General features: G+C 43.9%; 1 protein-coding gene across 10 annotated transcripts in view; it reads left to right on the forward strand.

Moving 5' to 3' along the window:
- Positions 1 to 16,530, forward strand: part of CADPS (calcium dependent secretion activator) — a 448,916-nt gene that overhangs the window by 359,241 nt on the left and 73,145 nt on the right. For 5 of the 10 annotated variants that reach the window (XM_081106565.1, XM_081106567.1, XM_081106570.1 and 2 more), the window contains 4 exons: positions 33 to 174; positions 7,583 to 7,729; positions 11,029 to 11,184; positions 14,861 to 15,008. In XM_081106565.1, coding sequence (XP_080962691.1) covers positions 33 to 174; positions 7,583 to 7,729; positions 11,029 to 11,184; positions 14,861 to 15,008 — 593 coding nt within the window. The remainder of the gene's footprint in view (positions 1 to 32; positions 175 to 7,582; positions 7,730 to 11,028; positions 11,185 to 14,860; positions 15,009 to 16,530) is intronic. The other 5 variants (XM_081106568.1, XM_081106569.1, XM_081106572.1 and 2 more) reach the window with 1 other exon arrangement.

Consider the following 16,530-nt stretch of genomic DNA (forward strand, 5'->3'; position numbering starts at 1 on the left):
GCCCTTACCAAGACTTTGCTTCTCTGTTCTAGATAATCTGTGCAATGGAAAGTTCCACAAGCACCTGCAAGACCTGTTTGCCCCACTTGTGGTTAGATATGTGGATCTGATGGAGTCCTCAATTGCACAATCCATTCACAGGGGCTTTGAGCGGGAGTCATGGGAACCAGTCAAGTAAGGAAACCTCTTTTGATACTATTGGAGTTTGGGTGCAAATAGCTGGAGAGTCATACAGAAGTGGATTAACGGTGTCTTATGGTTTTCAGTGTCAGCGTGACGGAGAGCAAACACTGGCCGTGTTTCCAACTCGGATGCACATGGTCTCTTTGGCCAAAGGGGGAGTGGGAAAGAGGTTGATAAATGTTTTATGAAATGAAATCTTTGTTTTATTTCACAGGGTAAATAAGGAATAAGGGATAGAACCCTGGCTGTGGTATTTGTACTGAGTATCTTACTCCAGTGGTGTTTCCCTAGGAGTTAACGTTTCCCAAAGTGTGTTCCTCAGGGTCTAGACAAGGGGTCAGCAAACTTTTTCTATAAAAGGCCATGTAATAAATCTTCTGGCTTTTCAGGGTACATGATCTTTGTCACAACTCCACTTTGCTGCTGTAGCGCCAAAGCAGCTATAGGCAATAGGTAAAGGAATAAACATGTGTTCCCGTGAAAGTTTATTTGCAAAAGCAGGAGACTGGCCTGTGGGCCGTAGTTAGCCATTCTCTGGCCTAAGCCTTTGAGATGTACCTCAAGAAAAGGACTCTGTGGCCAAATACAGTTAGAAACCTCTATGTGCTCCACACCCTTGTCTCCTGGGGAGCCACGAAGCAACCAGTCAGTGTATTTCAAAACTCTAACATAGTAATGCAGGGCCTTGTTTAACTCTGCTTAACCCAGGGTTATTTGACCACAGTACTCATTTTTTTTTAATGGGATATCAATCTAAAGGACAAATTGCAGGAAATCCTGTGGACTGTGAACTTAGCATATCCACAACTGCCTGGGGAATCTACTTGAAATGTCTAGCGGATTCACTGCCATCTCCACTCCCAGGCAAGGAGGAGGGCCGGACTCCAGATGCCGGAGGGCAGGTCCAGACTCTGCTTTCTGGGGATGTAGAGGGCTCCTAGATAGAGATAATTAATAAAGAAATTAATGTAAAATAGCTTTCTCAGCCCTCCTTCCACATCAGAGCCAAGGAGGAAGTATCTTAGCTTACCCTACTGTGAGCAGGTTAATAGGCAGTAGCTCTTTATTTGCAAACACATACCAAGAAATCTGGAGTTGAGTTTGTTATTCTCAATTCCACAACAGTCTCTTACTATGGCCCTGTGACTTTTAACTCATGAGAATAAAACTGGGTCCCTTGATTAACAAGGGACTCTATTTTTTTAATGCTCACTGTAATCCCCACAGTTGTGCTTAAAGAACTGTTGTGAAGGGAAAAGGCTAAAATGTAGTAATATTCACATTTTGAAAATAGCTATGGTATTGAAATAGCATTTACTTGCTTGGGTTTAGATGTGGAGGCTACTGCTATGGACACACATAGGAAGAAATGATTGGCATCCCGCACTGCTTCTTAAAGGGCCCTAGAGCGAGGGCCTCGCCCTCCACTTATTAGCCAGAAGGCTAACAAAGGCAATGAAACTGCTCTCTCATCTGCAAAACTGACTTTTAAAAATGTCCCTACTCGGTGTCCAAGAATTGTCAAGAAGTTCTGTGACAAGGTCACTAAAGCCATTTTATAATCTGTTCAGTTCTTCAGGCACCGAGCAAATTACTGCTAATTCTTTTTTGAAGTGCTGACTATTCTTAATATTGTCAGAAGTAAAGACAGAATCAAACTGATTTTCACAGTTGGAGGTCTTACTGTGGGAATATTTTATTGGGTATTTTTAAGTGATTAACAAAATAAAATTTGAACTCATGGATCAGTAATTTAAAGGTCTGAAAATTAGTGAAGGATTAATAGTCATAAATAATAACCTGAGAATCTTTTTTGTTGATGTATTTTTTTATGTAGCTTTTACCATGATTGTGGTTTATCCAATTCATGCTAAATAGGATATGCCCTTCAGAGTATATAGAGATATTTGAAAGTGCCAACTAAAACATAGGCCAAATTAAAATTCATGGAAACCACACATCGTGTTAGGGGATTTGTATACAAAGTGTGGATACCATGGGACAGATTTGCAGAATGGCCAGCAGGAAACGAAGGGGAAGGATCTTGGGGACATGCTTACGTGCTAAAAGGAATGGGTCTCTCTGTACTCCCTTCCATGTAAAGAGAAACGAAGTAAGAACAAACATTTATCTGACCAGCTAGGGGCTTGATAAAGAAGCAGAGATTTGTTTTTCTTTGTGGATGTTTTTCTAAGTAAAGAATGATTTTTTTTGAATGCTTTTCATCAAACTTACTCAAAAACAAGAACCTGACTTACATAAGTAGATTTGGTGTTCTCAATCTTCTTGAAGTTTGGCACATGATTCCCCAATATACACACACAGAGAGACCACAGCCCTTCTTTCAAACATTTGTCACATTCAGTTCTGTTCTTCCACTTTTCAAAAGTCATAAATATAGGTCTCTGGCCATAGGGTAAATGACTGCAAAGTGCACTGTAAAAGCTTCCTTCGCGGGAACTGGTGTTCAAAATGTTAAGGAAAAACAGCACTCTGACAAGCTCGCTAAAAGCGGATTTTAAATATTCTTCAGATTTTCTTATTTTAAAACATGGCCACGTAAAAGCAAATACAGATGTAATCATCGTTAGGGTTTGGCACAAGTTATTTGGCAGGAAGGGTACAAGGCTCAGTCCTAGTGCTGCTTTCTCTAGAGCAGCGGTTCTCAACCTGTGGGTCGCCACCCCTTTGGGTGTCAAATGACCCTTTCACAGGGGTCACCTAAGACCATCCTGCGTATCAGATATTTACATTACGATTCATAACAGTGGCAACATGACAGTTATGAAGTAGCAACGAAAATAATTTTATGGTTGGGTCACAACATGAGGAAGTGTACTTTAAGGGCCAGAAGGTTGAGAACCACTGCTCCAGAGGGATGGCCTTCCACCTCTGCACGGAGAACAAAGGGAGGCTCATCGCTGTTCCCATCGAGCCAGAGAGAGTCACGATTAGAACCTCTGCGCTTCGGTGGAGAATGTTAGCACTTAGCTGCTCGCCACAGCTGGAGACAGACAGCCTCTCCAGGCCAGGCTTGAGCGGGAGCCCAGAGCCCCCTCCAAGGTCTCCATCAGGAAATGTCACTGGGCCACCACCCAAGCGGGACAGGTGTGCACAGCCCTCCGGCAGCCCTGAGGATCAGCTTTCGGTCCTAACTAGCAGATGGGCAACATTTCCACCAGCTCTTTAGAGTTGGTTCACTGTTAGTCAAGTCATCGTGGAAGAAAATTTAGAAAGCGTCTAATCCAAAGCTTGCCAAGCCTAGTACCCTCTCCGCATACCCTCTCCTTGGCAGATCCTCTCTCGATCTGCAGGTGAACAGCTGCAGGCACAGGGAATTCTGGTGTCATTGGTTCCTGTTTCAGGCGGGGATGACTGAGTGGGAGAGCTAAACCCTGCTTCTTGATGTATATACATGGAAAATCTGGATTTCTCAACATGCACTTTCCCTCTCTCTGTCTGAGCTATACATATGGAAATTATTTTTTAAAAGAATATCATTTTCCAGATTGTCAGTATATTAATGAATAACAAACTGTCAGACCAAAGACACCTTAGCAATATGTAGATGGCCTGTTTGAAGTAGACAAGTTGTAGGCACGCAGTCAGACTCCCAACTCTGCCAGCAAAGTGCTGGGTCACCTTGGGCAAGTCAGCAGACCTTGCTGTGCCTCAGTATCTTTCTTTGAAAACCAAAGACTTTGAATTCCCAAGACTTTTCCAACATTAACCTTCTAGAAAATGTGATTCTCCATATTCACATTTAATTACCATTGCCTCTTTAGCACCTAGAACAGGGCCTGGGACATAGGTGTTCAGTGAGTATTTATTGATTAACTGACCTTTATTAGGGAACCATATAGGCTGGAAATTGTAAGGATACAACAGAAAAACTGTGGGAAAGGAGGAAGAAAAAGATATATCCCCCCGTTAGGGATTTCCGTCTAGTTGGGTCTGAGCAATAAGCATGCAAGAAAAAATGACTTTAAATGTTCACATGGTATTTACCAAATCACATAAGGAAGAGCTTAGCCTGGAAGGGGTTGTACTTCCGCTGAAGCTGAAGAGTCATGAAATAAACAGCTGGGAGCCTAGGATTCCAAGAGGCGCAGAGGTGCTGGGAAAGGGCATGAGCAAGGTAGAAACACGGGGCAAGTGAGGTGTGCAGTGGAAACTCCACGCCCTGTTGGGCCAGCATGGATTGTAAAGGAGGCAAGCAATAAGGTTGGAGAAATGTGTGGGACCTTCTAAAATCCCAGGAAGTTTGAAACGTTATTCTCCAGGTTGTGCATTCTAAACGGGGGCTTTACAGCTCCCGGAGCTGGTGCCGGTTGGTTCTTGGAGTGGGGGAGGGAAGAAATATTTTGCTCTTGTTATGTACATTCACATACGTATATTGGTGCTATTAAATTTTCATGGGGAAGGCAGTCGGGTGGTTCGATGATGATAATGAATAAAAGGTTGATAAATACTGCCCAAAACTCTGAGACTTCAAAGTGCCCATGCCTCAAAGGAGGAATAAGACTTAAGAAAAGCACAGAGAGAGACATTCGTGACATGAGCACCGAGAGATGACAAGATGCATTAAATATATTCAGCAACAAATGGCTGATAACATAGGAGACATCCGTATCTTACATCCGACCCATCCATAAACCTAAAGCTTCTTTGAGAGAAGACCCAACGATGTCGTCTCTGCAGGGAGACCCAGTCTCGCTTATAATCATTTCCAGAAGCAAGGAATGACTCTCGCTCTAGTCATTGCCATCAGCAGAGATGATGAGGTGCCCACATAGCTGTTGCTTTCATCCATGTGGGAGCGAGCAGATGAGAATTTTTTAATTCAATGTTCCAGAGACGGGGCCCTTTGACATGCATGGGAGTGATCCTTTTTCAGCACATCCCCAAAATGAATGAGTCTAATTTTTAACATGTATCAGATGTGAGGATTGCAATTCACACTTCTACTATTCAGAGATATCCAATTATGATTCTCACAGAGAAGCATGATGGACTTTTTAGGTAGTTGCTAACGGGCCCTCTAAAATAATAATTGGTTATATCCATCAGCGGATCCACATGTATCTAATGCTTGGAATTGCCTCTCTAATTATTAATATGTTATTAATATCCAGATGAAATATTAGTAACCTTAGTAATGCACGATATTATTTTGCTAAAAGCAGAAATATCAAGCATGCTCCAGCCTTCTGAAAGCAGAGCATTATAATATATCACATGAAGGAAATGTTTTATGAGTCCAGCGCAGCAGTCCAGCCAAAATGTCATATTTTACAAGTACAATATGTTCTGATTAATATAAGTATTTTTTAATTTCTGTGTGCAAGACGAAGCTCATTTCTGATTTGTGTACCCACCATCCACCAATGTGTTTAAATTAAGTTGCTTTTGCATACATTTGTATGTTATTCATTTCTAGCTACTTTTAATTTGCTCAGAATTGACATTTTAACTTTCCACACTGCCATCTCTAAAGCTCTCCTAATTCCTCGATCATTATTCAGTGTGTGTATCATCTAATGATCACATGTGCTTATGTGGGCTTACACATGTCTCAGTGGAAATCGCCAACGGTTTTGTTACGTGGCAGCATTTAAGACTGAGAACCACCAGGGACTGAATTCAAAGGCAAATGCCCAGGAAAACAGAGAAACATGAACAGAAAGTACCGTTTTCCCTTCTACTTAATTGTCTTATTTAGCTTCTGCTTTTGACCATTTCCACACGAGCACCCTTTAGTCCCAGGCAGAAAAGCACAATTCATTTTCCCACGTGTGAAGGGTAAAGGACACACCCGTGAGACACCTGTGTCCCTTCAGGAAGAGAATGCCAGGTTGGCAATTTACATTCTAGGTTTTTCCATCTCCGAGCTATGCTGTCATTGTGAAAGAAGAACTTGTTTCTAAAGGGAGACACCTGCCCAGAATACCTACAGGGGCCAGATTTTCTGACTTGCCCCCCTGAGCAAGCCCAGAGGCGGCTCCAGCCCTTGCAAGAGTTCTGTTAGGCAAACACAGCTTGCCCGGGGCAGAGCTGCTTTGGCAAACTCGCTCTTCTCCTGCAAGATCCAAAAAGAAAGCCTCAACTCCTTTGCCAAAGTGCTGTCAACCCTCCTTCCACAGGAAGGCTCCTCTCAGATGCATAGGCTGGGCTCCACCGTGCCAGTGACTCTGGCTGGATGAACACCCTTAAAATGCCGCTACAGAGGCACGCGGTGCCAGCCTGGGACGGCATATGACACAGTCCTTGGAAGAGGCACGGTTGACTCGAGTTGGGGTTATTGATTTGTTTTGTTTTTCTCTCTCCAGTCATAAGGCCCTTCCTCTCTCTTTCATCACATCATTTGATCGATCTTCGTTCGAGAACAAAAAGCTTCTATAAAGTCACACTTTTAAATGATTTATTCATTTTTAACTTAAATTTTAACTTCTTCTAGGAAAATACATCTTTAATTTTCACAAACTAAAAACACCTATAGAACAACCACACAGATCAAGAAACAGCCCCCCTCAACACCCCAGGAGCCCCTGCCGTTCATTCTAAGGTCTCTATCTCGTGTTTGAGGTCAGTCACTATAACATGAGGCCACATTTTAAATCCACTTGTGGCCAAAGAATGTACTATAGGAGCTAAATTTGGGTGTGTGTTCTTAATTTGCAATTTGTAAATATTTCTTCATTTTAATTGGACTTAATTTGAGAGGGGAAGTTTCCATGTTTTCAAGTGTTCTGTAAAATTATTTGAAGCCAGTCATTCTTGATACAATACCTTCATCTTTGCCATCAACTCAGATGCCCCATGGCACACACAGCTGACTTCAGAAGTAGCGGTTGGAAAGAATTCTGTTTCTGTGCACCACCACCTGGTGGGTACATTTCCTGTTACATCGTGTAGCTAATATCTGACCCAAGGAACATGCCCCCATCAAAAATAGGTTACAAACAAAAATAAGAAAAATAAAAGTGCTCCGCCCTTTCTTTCCATCCCAGTTACTTCTCAGCACCCTTAGCCACAGCAATGCCCAGGATTCCACGAACTTCAAGTTTCTAGCACAGGCCAAGTTCTAGACGCTCATGGCAATGGACTTGGAAGCTGCAGACCCTGCATAAAGGCATTGAAATATGTGATCATTGTGGAGAGGTGTCCATGACTGTCCACGCTTTTAAGTCACTCTGTGGTTAATTTCTCCATTAAACTCTGTCATTTCCTCTGACTGCTGAGCCACACCACCGCTGCCCATCCGTCAGCTACTTTCTGAAGTGTGTCGCTGTTGTCTTGCTGTGGACTTAGCCAATTTATTTACACCTGTCGCATGCTTCTGCCTCATCTGCATTGTCACTGTGATGGTATTTTTTCTTTCTGTCTGTTTCTTCCACAGGAGTTTAACCAGTAACCTACCCAATGTGAACCTACCCAATGTGAACCTTCCCAAAGTACCAAATCTACCAGTTAACATCCCTCTAGGCATCCCACAAATGCCTACTTTTTCGGCACCGTCATGGATGGCTGCTATATATGATGCTGAGTGTGTATTCAGTTCACATTAGATCTAATTTAAATTTAAGTGATCTTGGCATGGATATGTCTTGTTTATTTCTATACATCCCATATAACAGAGATGGAGAGGGATAATTAGACATATTTTGCTGATCATACAGAGACGATATTGTTTATTTCTGGCATGTGGCGTGTTTGTAAGATGTTTGCTATATATACAGCACTAACAATTTTTCTGACGCCCACTGAATGCTTGAGGACTGTGTTTCACTTCCTGAATTCTTTTGCAAAAAGATCCTGCCCATATTTTGTTGTTTTGTTTTATTTTTAATACAGGTGGCATGGCTTTAGGAGTTATTCATCCAGAAATAGTCCAGGAAACCTCTTTCATGGGCTGACCCGTCACCTCTGGCCTGATCCAAATTTAAGAGGGAAGCACACCTACCTGAAGCTTTCTTTTTTTAAAAAAAAAATAATAATAATAATAATAAATAATTCCCAGAGACTGTTTAAACCAGAAAGTGTATTTCTGGTGTCAGCAAAAGGCAGGCTATAGTAGCAGGATGTTGAGGGCTAAATGAAAATTTCTGAAGGGATCGAGCCCCAGTCATGTACGTAACAACACTTTCCACGGTCATCGTGTAGCACTGAGCGCCGAGACGTAGGTAGCAAAGTCTCTAAATGGGAGACTGCAAGACTGAAAAAACAAATAATGAAGTTTTTTGGTAGCGGTACCCCCTGTGGTCTGAGTGTAGAAACTCTTTACCAATGCCAGGCCACGCGGCGTTGGTTTTCTTGGAGGCCGAGCCATCCCTTTCATGCCAGCCAGCAGGTCCGGGGAATGGAGGCTGAGCCGCCATTTGTCCCAAGGCTTCGGAAATGAATCCTCTCTTTCCTCAGCAAGAAGAAGATCCAGCACCTCTAAATTCCACCTCAGGGAAATGAAATGAGAACCACGTGCATGATTTAATAAGTGAAATAAGGCTTCGCGATTCTGTGCCCCCTTTGATCCTTTTCTTAGACCACAGCTAATTATAGGCCAGATAAGCTTTTTCTTGAAAGAATAAATTGGCACGTTTTCAAAGGGAAGTGTTATTATCAAAGGAATAAAAAATGATCTGAAACTGGCAGTGAGTTTTGAAACCTCGAAATCACATCCGTCAAGATGGCCCTGGACATTTCCATTTTCTGTGATGCAGGTAGAGCACAGGACCTGAAAATCACTGCTCTACTGGGCTCCTCCAACGCTGCCCATATTTTTTAAAAAACTGAGCTTGTTCACAAGTTCACAATGAAATCACAGGGTCAGTATGTCTGTTTCTCTTTTAAAGATGAATCACTACCTCTAAAAATTTATATCTGAAAAAAAATCTAAAAAAAAACACCATAAGTCATATTCATGCTAAGATGACTATATTAAAAGTTAGATTAGGTATTATCTGTTAATAATTAAAAATAAATATCTGAAAGCTTTTTACCTTCTCTGCATGCTCTGTGACATTGTTTTTGAAAAGATATGAATCAAGACATTGTAATAAAGCAGATAATGGTCTCTGTCGATTAATTAAGGCATGAGTGGGAACACATTTTGGTAACTGCTCAGCAATCAAAATAATCTTGGTGCTATTGCCTTAACATTAACAGTTTATCTTAAAAATAAAAAGAAAATATTCTTTTCCTCATGTCAAAACTTAATAATAAGCTCTTCAAAGAAAAAGAAAAAAACCCTAGAAGAATTTTTTGAAACTCTGAAACCAGATGGGTGTCAAAATGTTGTTGTAATAAATACCAATTATTGCATTCATATGTACTTAATGATTTAAAACATACAACCATGCAGTTCCAAAACGGGGTTTAGACTAGACAAAGTTGGGGTTTCTTTTTCCCAAGCCTAGGATGGGGGAAGGGGGAAGGCTGAACCTCCATGGAGAAATAAAGCGTCCCCCGACTTTGGAGCAATGCGTATGGCAGTATCTGAAAAGAAGGCCTAGATTCTCAATCGCCCACCAGGAAATGCCTGATTCTATATCTTTTCATAATTCCAGTTTCCTCCTTTGCCACCTTTCATTTAAAGGTCGTGTCTCCATGTTACCTGCTCCTCCGTGTCAGATACGTCTACGTACTGACCTCAGACTGGTCTGTCCTTGAAAACATGTCCCTGTTGGTCGAGGCCGTAGGCTCCCTCTTGGCATGTTGGGAGCACCCCCCCCCCACCCGCAGTAGCTGTGTATGCATTTATGCACTAGCTATATTTCTCTCTGAAGCATTAATTCAATGCAGCTGGCATCTGTCACAATAGAAACACCCACTCTCATCTGTTTCTATAGACGATGTCAGAACAAGTGGTAATGCATGGTGTGTTGGACATTTTATAAATTACTGTGTTAGCATTAGTGGTATGCGAGGAAGGGGGTGGGAGGTGGCCACCGCTCAGAGCTCCAAATGGGGTTGTTACAAAAGAGAAAGCCAGCCAGAGAAGGGCAAGAGGGTGAGAGATGGAGCGTTTCCCATACACAGGCTTTCCGTGGAGGCCCCAGGTAAAAGTTTCTTACACATCATTGTACAGAAAGGAATCAGGACCAATTCCTCCATCTGGACTGGGTAAGATGGTGCAATGGTTTAAAAAAAAACAAGCTTTGCAAATATCTCTTGTCCACTCACCTCCCCACCCCCAACCTCCTCCTGGGGCTGCCTATGCAACGCGCTGGTCTATTGGAATAATGACCAATCTGAACAGACGCATGGATTCAAGGTATCCAGGTGGACTCAGCTCAATTTGAGTCACCCCAACTTCTCTCCAGCTCTTCAAGAGAGAAAGCAGGTCCTCGCTCACCACTTTGTTAGCACTGTCCCTTTAAAACTCCAAGTCTGTGCAGTCTCCAAGAGGCCTCCATCTGGAGGGGAGCTGGGGAAATGCATGAAGCCCGAATTTTAATAACTGCATGTTGCCATGTAGTTATTATTTGTTGAGACTTACTTCCCCCTCTGGTTCGTGGCCTTCATCTGAATCATCACATGTGTTAATGTGGTTATTACAAGAAGGCTGATTTTTACCATACACTGTTCTCCTGGCCGTGACGGGGCAATACGTCCCTCAGACTTCTCACTGGTCTGAACAATTGGCTGAACAAAGCCGCCTAGGTCACGTATGGTAAAACTCAAAATCTGCCGGTGGAGAATGCCCCCACCTCCACCGCCAACACGCGTCGTTTTGTATGTTGAAGCTACTGTTTGCCTCGAGCCTTCTAGTCCCAGTTGTCTTTGTGTCAGCGTTTCAGAGCCCAAGGCCAGTGGGTGACTCTTGGTTTTTTATTTTTACCCTGCCAGCAACGGGTCAGGCACCTCGGAGGATCTGTTCTGGAAGCTCGATGCCCTTCAGACCTTCATTCGGGACTTACACTGGCCCGAGGAAGAGTTTGGGAAGCACCTGGAGCAACGGCTGAAGCTGATGGCAAGTGACATGATAGAATCTTGTGTCAAAAGGTAAGCCCGGCGCCTGGGCGGTCCTGCACGCCTTTCCCACCACACACTGGCCCAGGACAGGGCTGATTGGCCATAACTTGGAGTTTTTTTTTGGAAAGTGATTGCTTATCAAAGTCAGTTGGAGTGGCGGCCACCCAAGTCCAGCTTCTGTTCACCTGCCCCACACCTGCCCCAAGCAAAGGACGTGGCTGTTATTTCACTGAGCTCCCTAGGAAAGGCTCCATGTCGGTTCTTGTTTGTATCTCTGACATCTAGCAGCATCTGGCACAAAATACTTAGTAAACATATTTTAAATGTAGGAGTGTATGCATGGTGGGCAGCTAGATGGAAATCAAAGAAGCACATCCAATTCCTGAGCCAGCGAATCCAGTGCAGGAGCAGGAATCTAGTGAATTTCCAGCCATGTGGGCAGGACCTGAGCAGCATCATTCATTCTGTACATGGGAACCGAGCCTGTACTACTAGCCAGCTATTCGTTGTCGTGTGCAAAATCTAACTAGATATCAACAAGAGGGCATGTTGCCTGCTTTGTCCCCGTGGGATATGGGACTGAGGTGGGAAGGCTGCACTTGCAGTCCCCAGGTGACTGTTCTGCAGGCAAGGAGAAGAGAAGGAGAGCAGCATGCATCCTTTCTCCAGGAATTGTTTGCGCTCCTCCTCTCCGCAGGCACAGGACTGTGTTCCCAGCGTGCCAAGGCCTGCACCCTTCCTTCACGGAGTGTCTGTATCCGCACAGCCTCAGATGTGACACCGTTATCATCACCCTGTCTATCCCCAGACACATGTCCAAGTGCTTTTGCCAGTTCCCAACAATTCCATTATTATTCCTCATTAAAAAAAAAAAAAAAAAAAGACGGCAAGCATCACAGGCCACTGGATTTCCAGATGTTGTGTAGTTTAGTTGATGGACCAGTTGTGGGAGTCAGGGCCTGGGTTTGGCTGGGAGTGCTCGGAGTTCATCGTGTTATGTCTTGGAAAAAGAAAAGGGATGTAATAGCATCGAAACTGGAACCAAAAGGCAAAAATGACATAGTCCCAGGTCGGTGAGCTTCTTGGCAGGAATGGAGACAGAGCAACGTGCTATGGAGAATCCTCGGGAGCTTCAGTCCCGGTGACCCAGATTCTGCACTTTGTCCTTTTCTCCCCGCTCTTGGAATCAGAGGCAGGCCTATGTCTCAACCCCAAGGTCAAAACGTTTCCTTCGGGTCTTGACTCTCACCATCTCCTACGGAGTCTGTCTCAATTTTAGGAAAAGCCAATCTTCTCCTATGGCCAAACCATCTCACACAAAAACTGCTCGTCAAAGTGGCTCCTCTGGCGAAACGCTCCCTGGGACTGTAATGCATTAGAATGAAGGCCCACTCGCTTCTGAGCTGTGCATGCGGTTGTACAGAAAGACACGTGTGCCCTTCTCTGGAGAGCCAGTCTTTTGAATGGATAATAAGTAATAGGAGATGACATATAGGTGGGCTAGGGGTCAGGCTCTCAGAGAGTGTGAGCTCCTCAGAGGCAGGCTGTGTATCCCGTTCATTTTGAGTTCCTCGCCCGTCCCAGGTCCCAGCATCATGCTTGACACATGGTAGCTGTTAAGTAAATGTTACCAGGAGTTGGTCACCTGCACAGGTACTCCTGACCCTGGTGTCCCTTCCGGTTAAGGCCCCAGTCTAAGCACAAACCAGACAAGAGCAAACATGAGTGGAAATATCGTCCCCAGGCAGCCAGAGTCGGAGGGTAAGACATGAAACAGTCCGTGGGTGTTTTAAGACATAGAGCCCACAGTCATAGAGCCTAGAACCTTTGCTTTACTGTTTGGGACAGAATAAAGGGCCCCTGTTCTAGGATAACAGAGTAAGGACAGGATTTAATGGATGTAAATATGCAACACCAAAGTCAATCGGTACTCCTCATTGCCAAGTTTCTAAGACATTGAAATAACTTATTTGATGATATCATCCACTTAGTGAACCTGACAGAGCCTCTAGTCTAGTCTCTATCAGGCGCTGTGCTCCACACAAAACATGGCGCCCTAACTCTGCCCTCAAAGAGCATCAGCTGGATTAAATGACCTCTCCTTTCCTGCCTTTTGGCCCCGTAGAGCCCTCTTGGTCATATTAATTTTGCATTCGGCTTCCTGTGTTCACAGCCCCACGCTCTAAGGGCTATGAGCAGCTCTCCTGTGAAAGCAGATGATTACTTCATTCATTATAAGGAATCAATTTAGCATTTCCCTGTCTCAAGTTGGGCCAGGACTGGCCAGTGAGCCTCAGAAGATCAGCACAGGGACCTATCCAACTCAGTCCCCATCAGGCCTCCTTTGCACAAAACCAGAACATGATGTATTTGCAGCGTAGCTTAAAATGATCATCGTGATCGGAAAGCTACATCAGTGCACCGAGTCCTCAGAAGCCAAGATACATTTATCTTTAACATGATCATATAATATATAGGAGTGCTTGAAGACATTTTTTTTAGTAGTTTGCTTAAGAGCTGGGCTTCCAACCTTAGAAATTATACTTGGCTTCCCTCATGCACCCAGGGTGTGTTAGCAAGCTGGCACCCTCTCCGAGCTAGCTAGCTGTGTGGTCCTCTCTGCACTGTTAGGAAACTCCTACAAATGCCTCTTAAAGCGATGCCTTCCTGGGAGCTGCGCGATCTCCAGAACCTAACCGGGCACAATGCTGAAAAGATGCCTTGGACAAAGGACCTTTAGTAAAACCACTTACTAACCAGGTGCTTTTCTCTAAAGACATGTGATGAGGATGTGACCCGCTCCTCTGAAACCTTTCAAACCATAACTGGGCCCCTCTACAGGCTGATATCAGGGATTAAATCTCACACCTGTAGCACCAGCTGGCCAGGTCGAACCGAGCTTTTCTGGGAGCAGTTAGCACATAGCTGGGATCATAGTTTGACCTAAGTCAGAATGATGTCACAGTAAATCTCCACCATTACACAAGTCTTGAATTGGGAAGTATGGCATGACATTTTTACTTATAACTATAATGTGTTCTTTATTGCAAAATAAAGCATTGACATGGCAATGCAAACAAACAAGCAAGCGTAGTGGAAGTCCCCCCCCCCTTACCACCTCTCCTAATTTCACTCGCCTCTGCAAAGGTAGTCATCTCATTTTTTAGTCTTTAAAGCAATCTAATAAGCTTGTTGTTGTTGTTTTTAATTTCAGCCTCTTTCAAAGCCAGGATAAAATTGATAAATAAAACAATAAATGTCATTTAAGATTTTTTTTTCCCCACCAGGAGATTGTGAAGATTAGAAACTGCTTTCTTTTTTTGTGGGGGCGGGGGGGTTAATTGAAGGAATTCAAGGTAGGTAGTTGCCAGTGTGAGAGGACTTACATGTTCTATAATTGGGTTTTTGTTCATTCATTCATTCTCCTGCAATTAGAGTTCTCCATAGCATGTGAGCGACAGACAGAAATACGCCGAGCTACAGGTGTTCCGTGCACTGCCGAGAGAGAAGGGTGTGCATGGCTGTCTCCCTGAATAGGCCTTCCTGAGCTAGGAAAATCATTTTTAAAAGAACACATGTGAAGTCATTGTCGATTGAAACTGATTACAGCCTTCAATTTTCTTTTCCACTGACCTCTCAGAAAATGTCTCCTCCTCCCGCTGCCATCTGAATGCTGAATTGGTCTTTTCCTACTTTGTTTTAATAGAACCAGGATTGCATTTGAAGTTAAGCTGCAAAAAACCAGTCGATCAACAGATTTTCGAGTCCCACAGTCAATATGCACCATGTTTAATGTTATGGTTGATGCCAAAGCTCAATCAACAAAACTTTGCAGCATGGAAATGGGCCAAGAGGTAAAAATATATATATAGATAGATCTCTCCTCCCTTACAGCCCCCCCTCCCACCATTGATTATGTAGAAGAAAACTTCACAAATTCCTTCCATCTACACTAGTCTGCTAACTTCAGAAATATACTCTAACATGTGTAGATGAAGCCGCAGATGAATGTTTGGTGTCCGTTTGTTAAGTAAATGTCTAAGGCTTGTGCTAATGAGCATGCTGGTGACTTGGTAGTGATTCTTGGCTGGCGTTGGAGTGGCCGTTAAGTTCCTTTAAGTCCAATGATGTTTGATGATCTTATTTATTAGGCTGGTATCTCCAACAGATGTTTGCCAGAATGCAAGTCATTTTCACATTTGAAGTGCATTTTATCACTTTGAACATCTGGACAGCAGGAGAGCTCTCTTTTTTGAATCTAGCATCTTCCAGGATCTATAATGTTGGCTCACCCTGCTACCCAGTCGCCAGCAGCAGGTTCTGAATTTTTAAGAAATCGCAGACTTTAATTTTCCTGAGATTGATTGTGCATCTTCCCTGACCAAAAGTTTAGTCCTTTGCTAAGTTTCCAGCTCCAAAGTGGTATTTAAAATGTAAAGGAGAAAGCAACAGCAACTCGGGCTTGATTAAAGACCATCGTGATCATTTTCCTCTGATGGCCTTACGCCAGCGAGATATTCATATACCAATTTAGAATTAATGCAAAAACATTTCTGGCAACTCTCGTGTTGTTGCCAATTGGCATAAATTGCTCCTAAATCAGATCTTTCGATACCAGCCCTACATGCTCAGAATTTTTTACTAAATTATATTTGCTCCTTATTCGTTATTTATTTTTCTCTTTCGGCACCTTCCATTTTTAAATGTGGGTTGGTGGTATTCTCTTCCTGGCAAGATCATCTTTAAGCTTCTTTCCCCCCAGACCAGCTTCCTCCGCCATGTTTGTGAGCCTCTGCCCCTGACTGACTTTCTGGTCGGGGACCTTTCCCCGGGGTTATGGTCTAGGCTTTGGGTCACATGGGAGGGGTTCTCTCTGCCGGTTCCCTTTGCTGCAGGCGAGCAATCTGGAGCAGCGGATCTCACTTCAGTGCATCAGGCTAATCAGAGAGCTTCCCAAACACAGATTGTTGGGTCTCACCCCAAGAGTTCCCAATAGGTCTGGGGTGTGGTCCAAGAGTTTGCATGTCTAACAAATCCCCTGGTGATACTGATGCCACTGGCTGGTCTAGAGACCACACCGTAAGAACCACTGGTCTGGAGGTTCAGTAACCAAACCTGAGTGGAGAAGGGCTCAGGCAGGAAGGTCAGCGTCCTGGGGAAGGCTCGGGCTGGGGACAGCCTCCTGGTTGGGGGTCTCACCGGGCTGTGCTGCCCACCAGAGCTGGTCGAGTGGCTCAGCCTCTTTGGGCCTCGGTTTCTTCATCTGTAAAATGATAGCACTGTTCTAGTTCTATTCAGGCTGCTTTTGGCTGCAGAATCAGTTCTTCAGACCTTACTGGGGGGCGGGGGAGGGGAGGGGGGAAGCATGTGAAAGGA

The sequence above is a fragment of the Myotis nattereri genome (assembly GCF_964212035.1).
Source record: "Myotis nattereri genome assembly, chromosome: 14".
In the NCBI taxonomy this organism is placed as follows: Eukaryota; Metazoa; Chordata; class Mammalia; order Chiroptera; family Vespertilionidae; genus Myotis; species Myotis nattereri.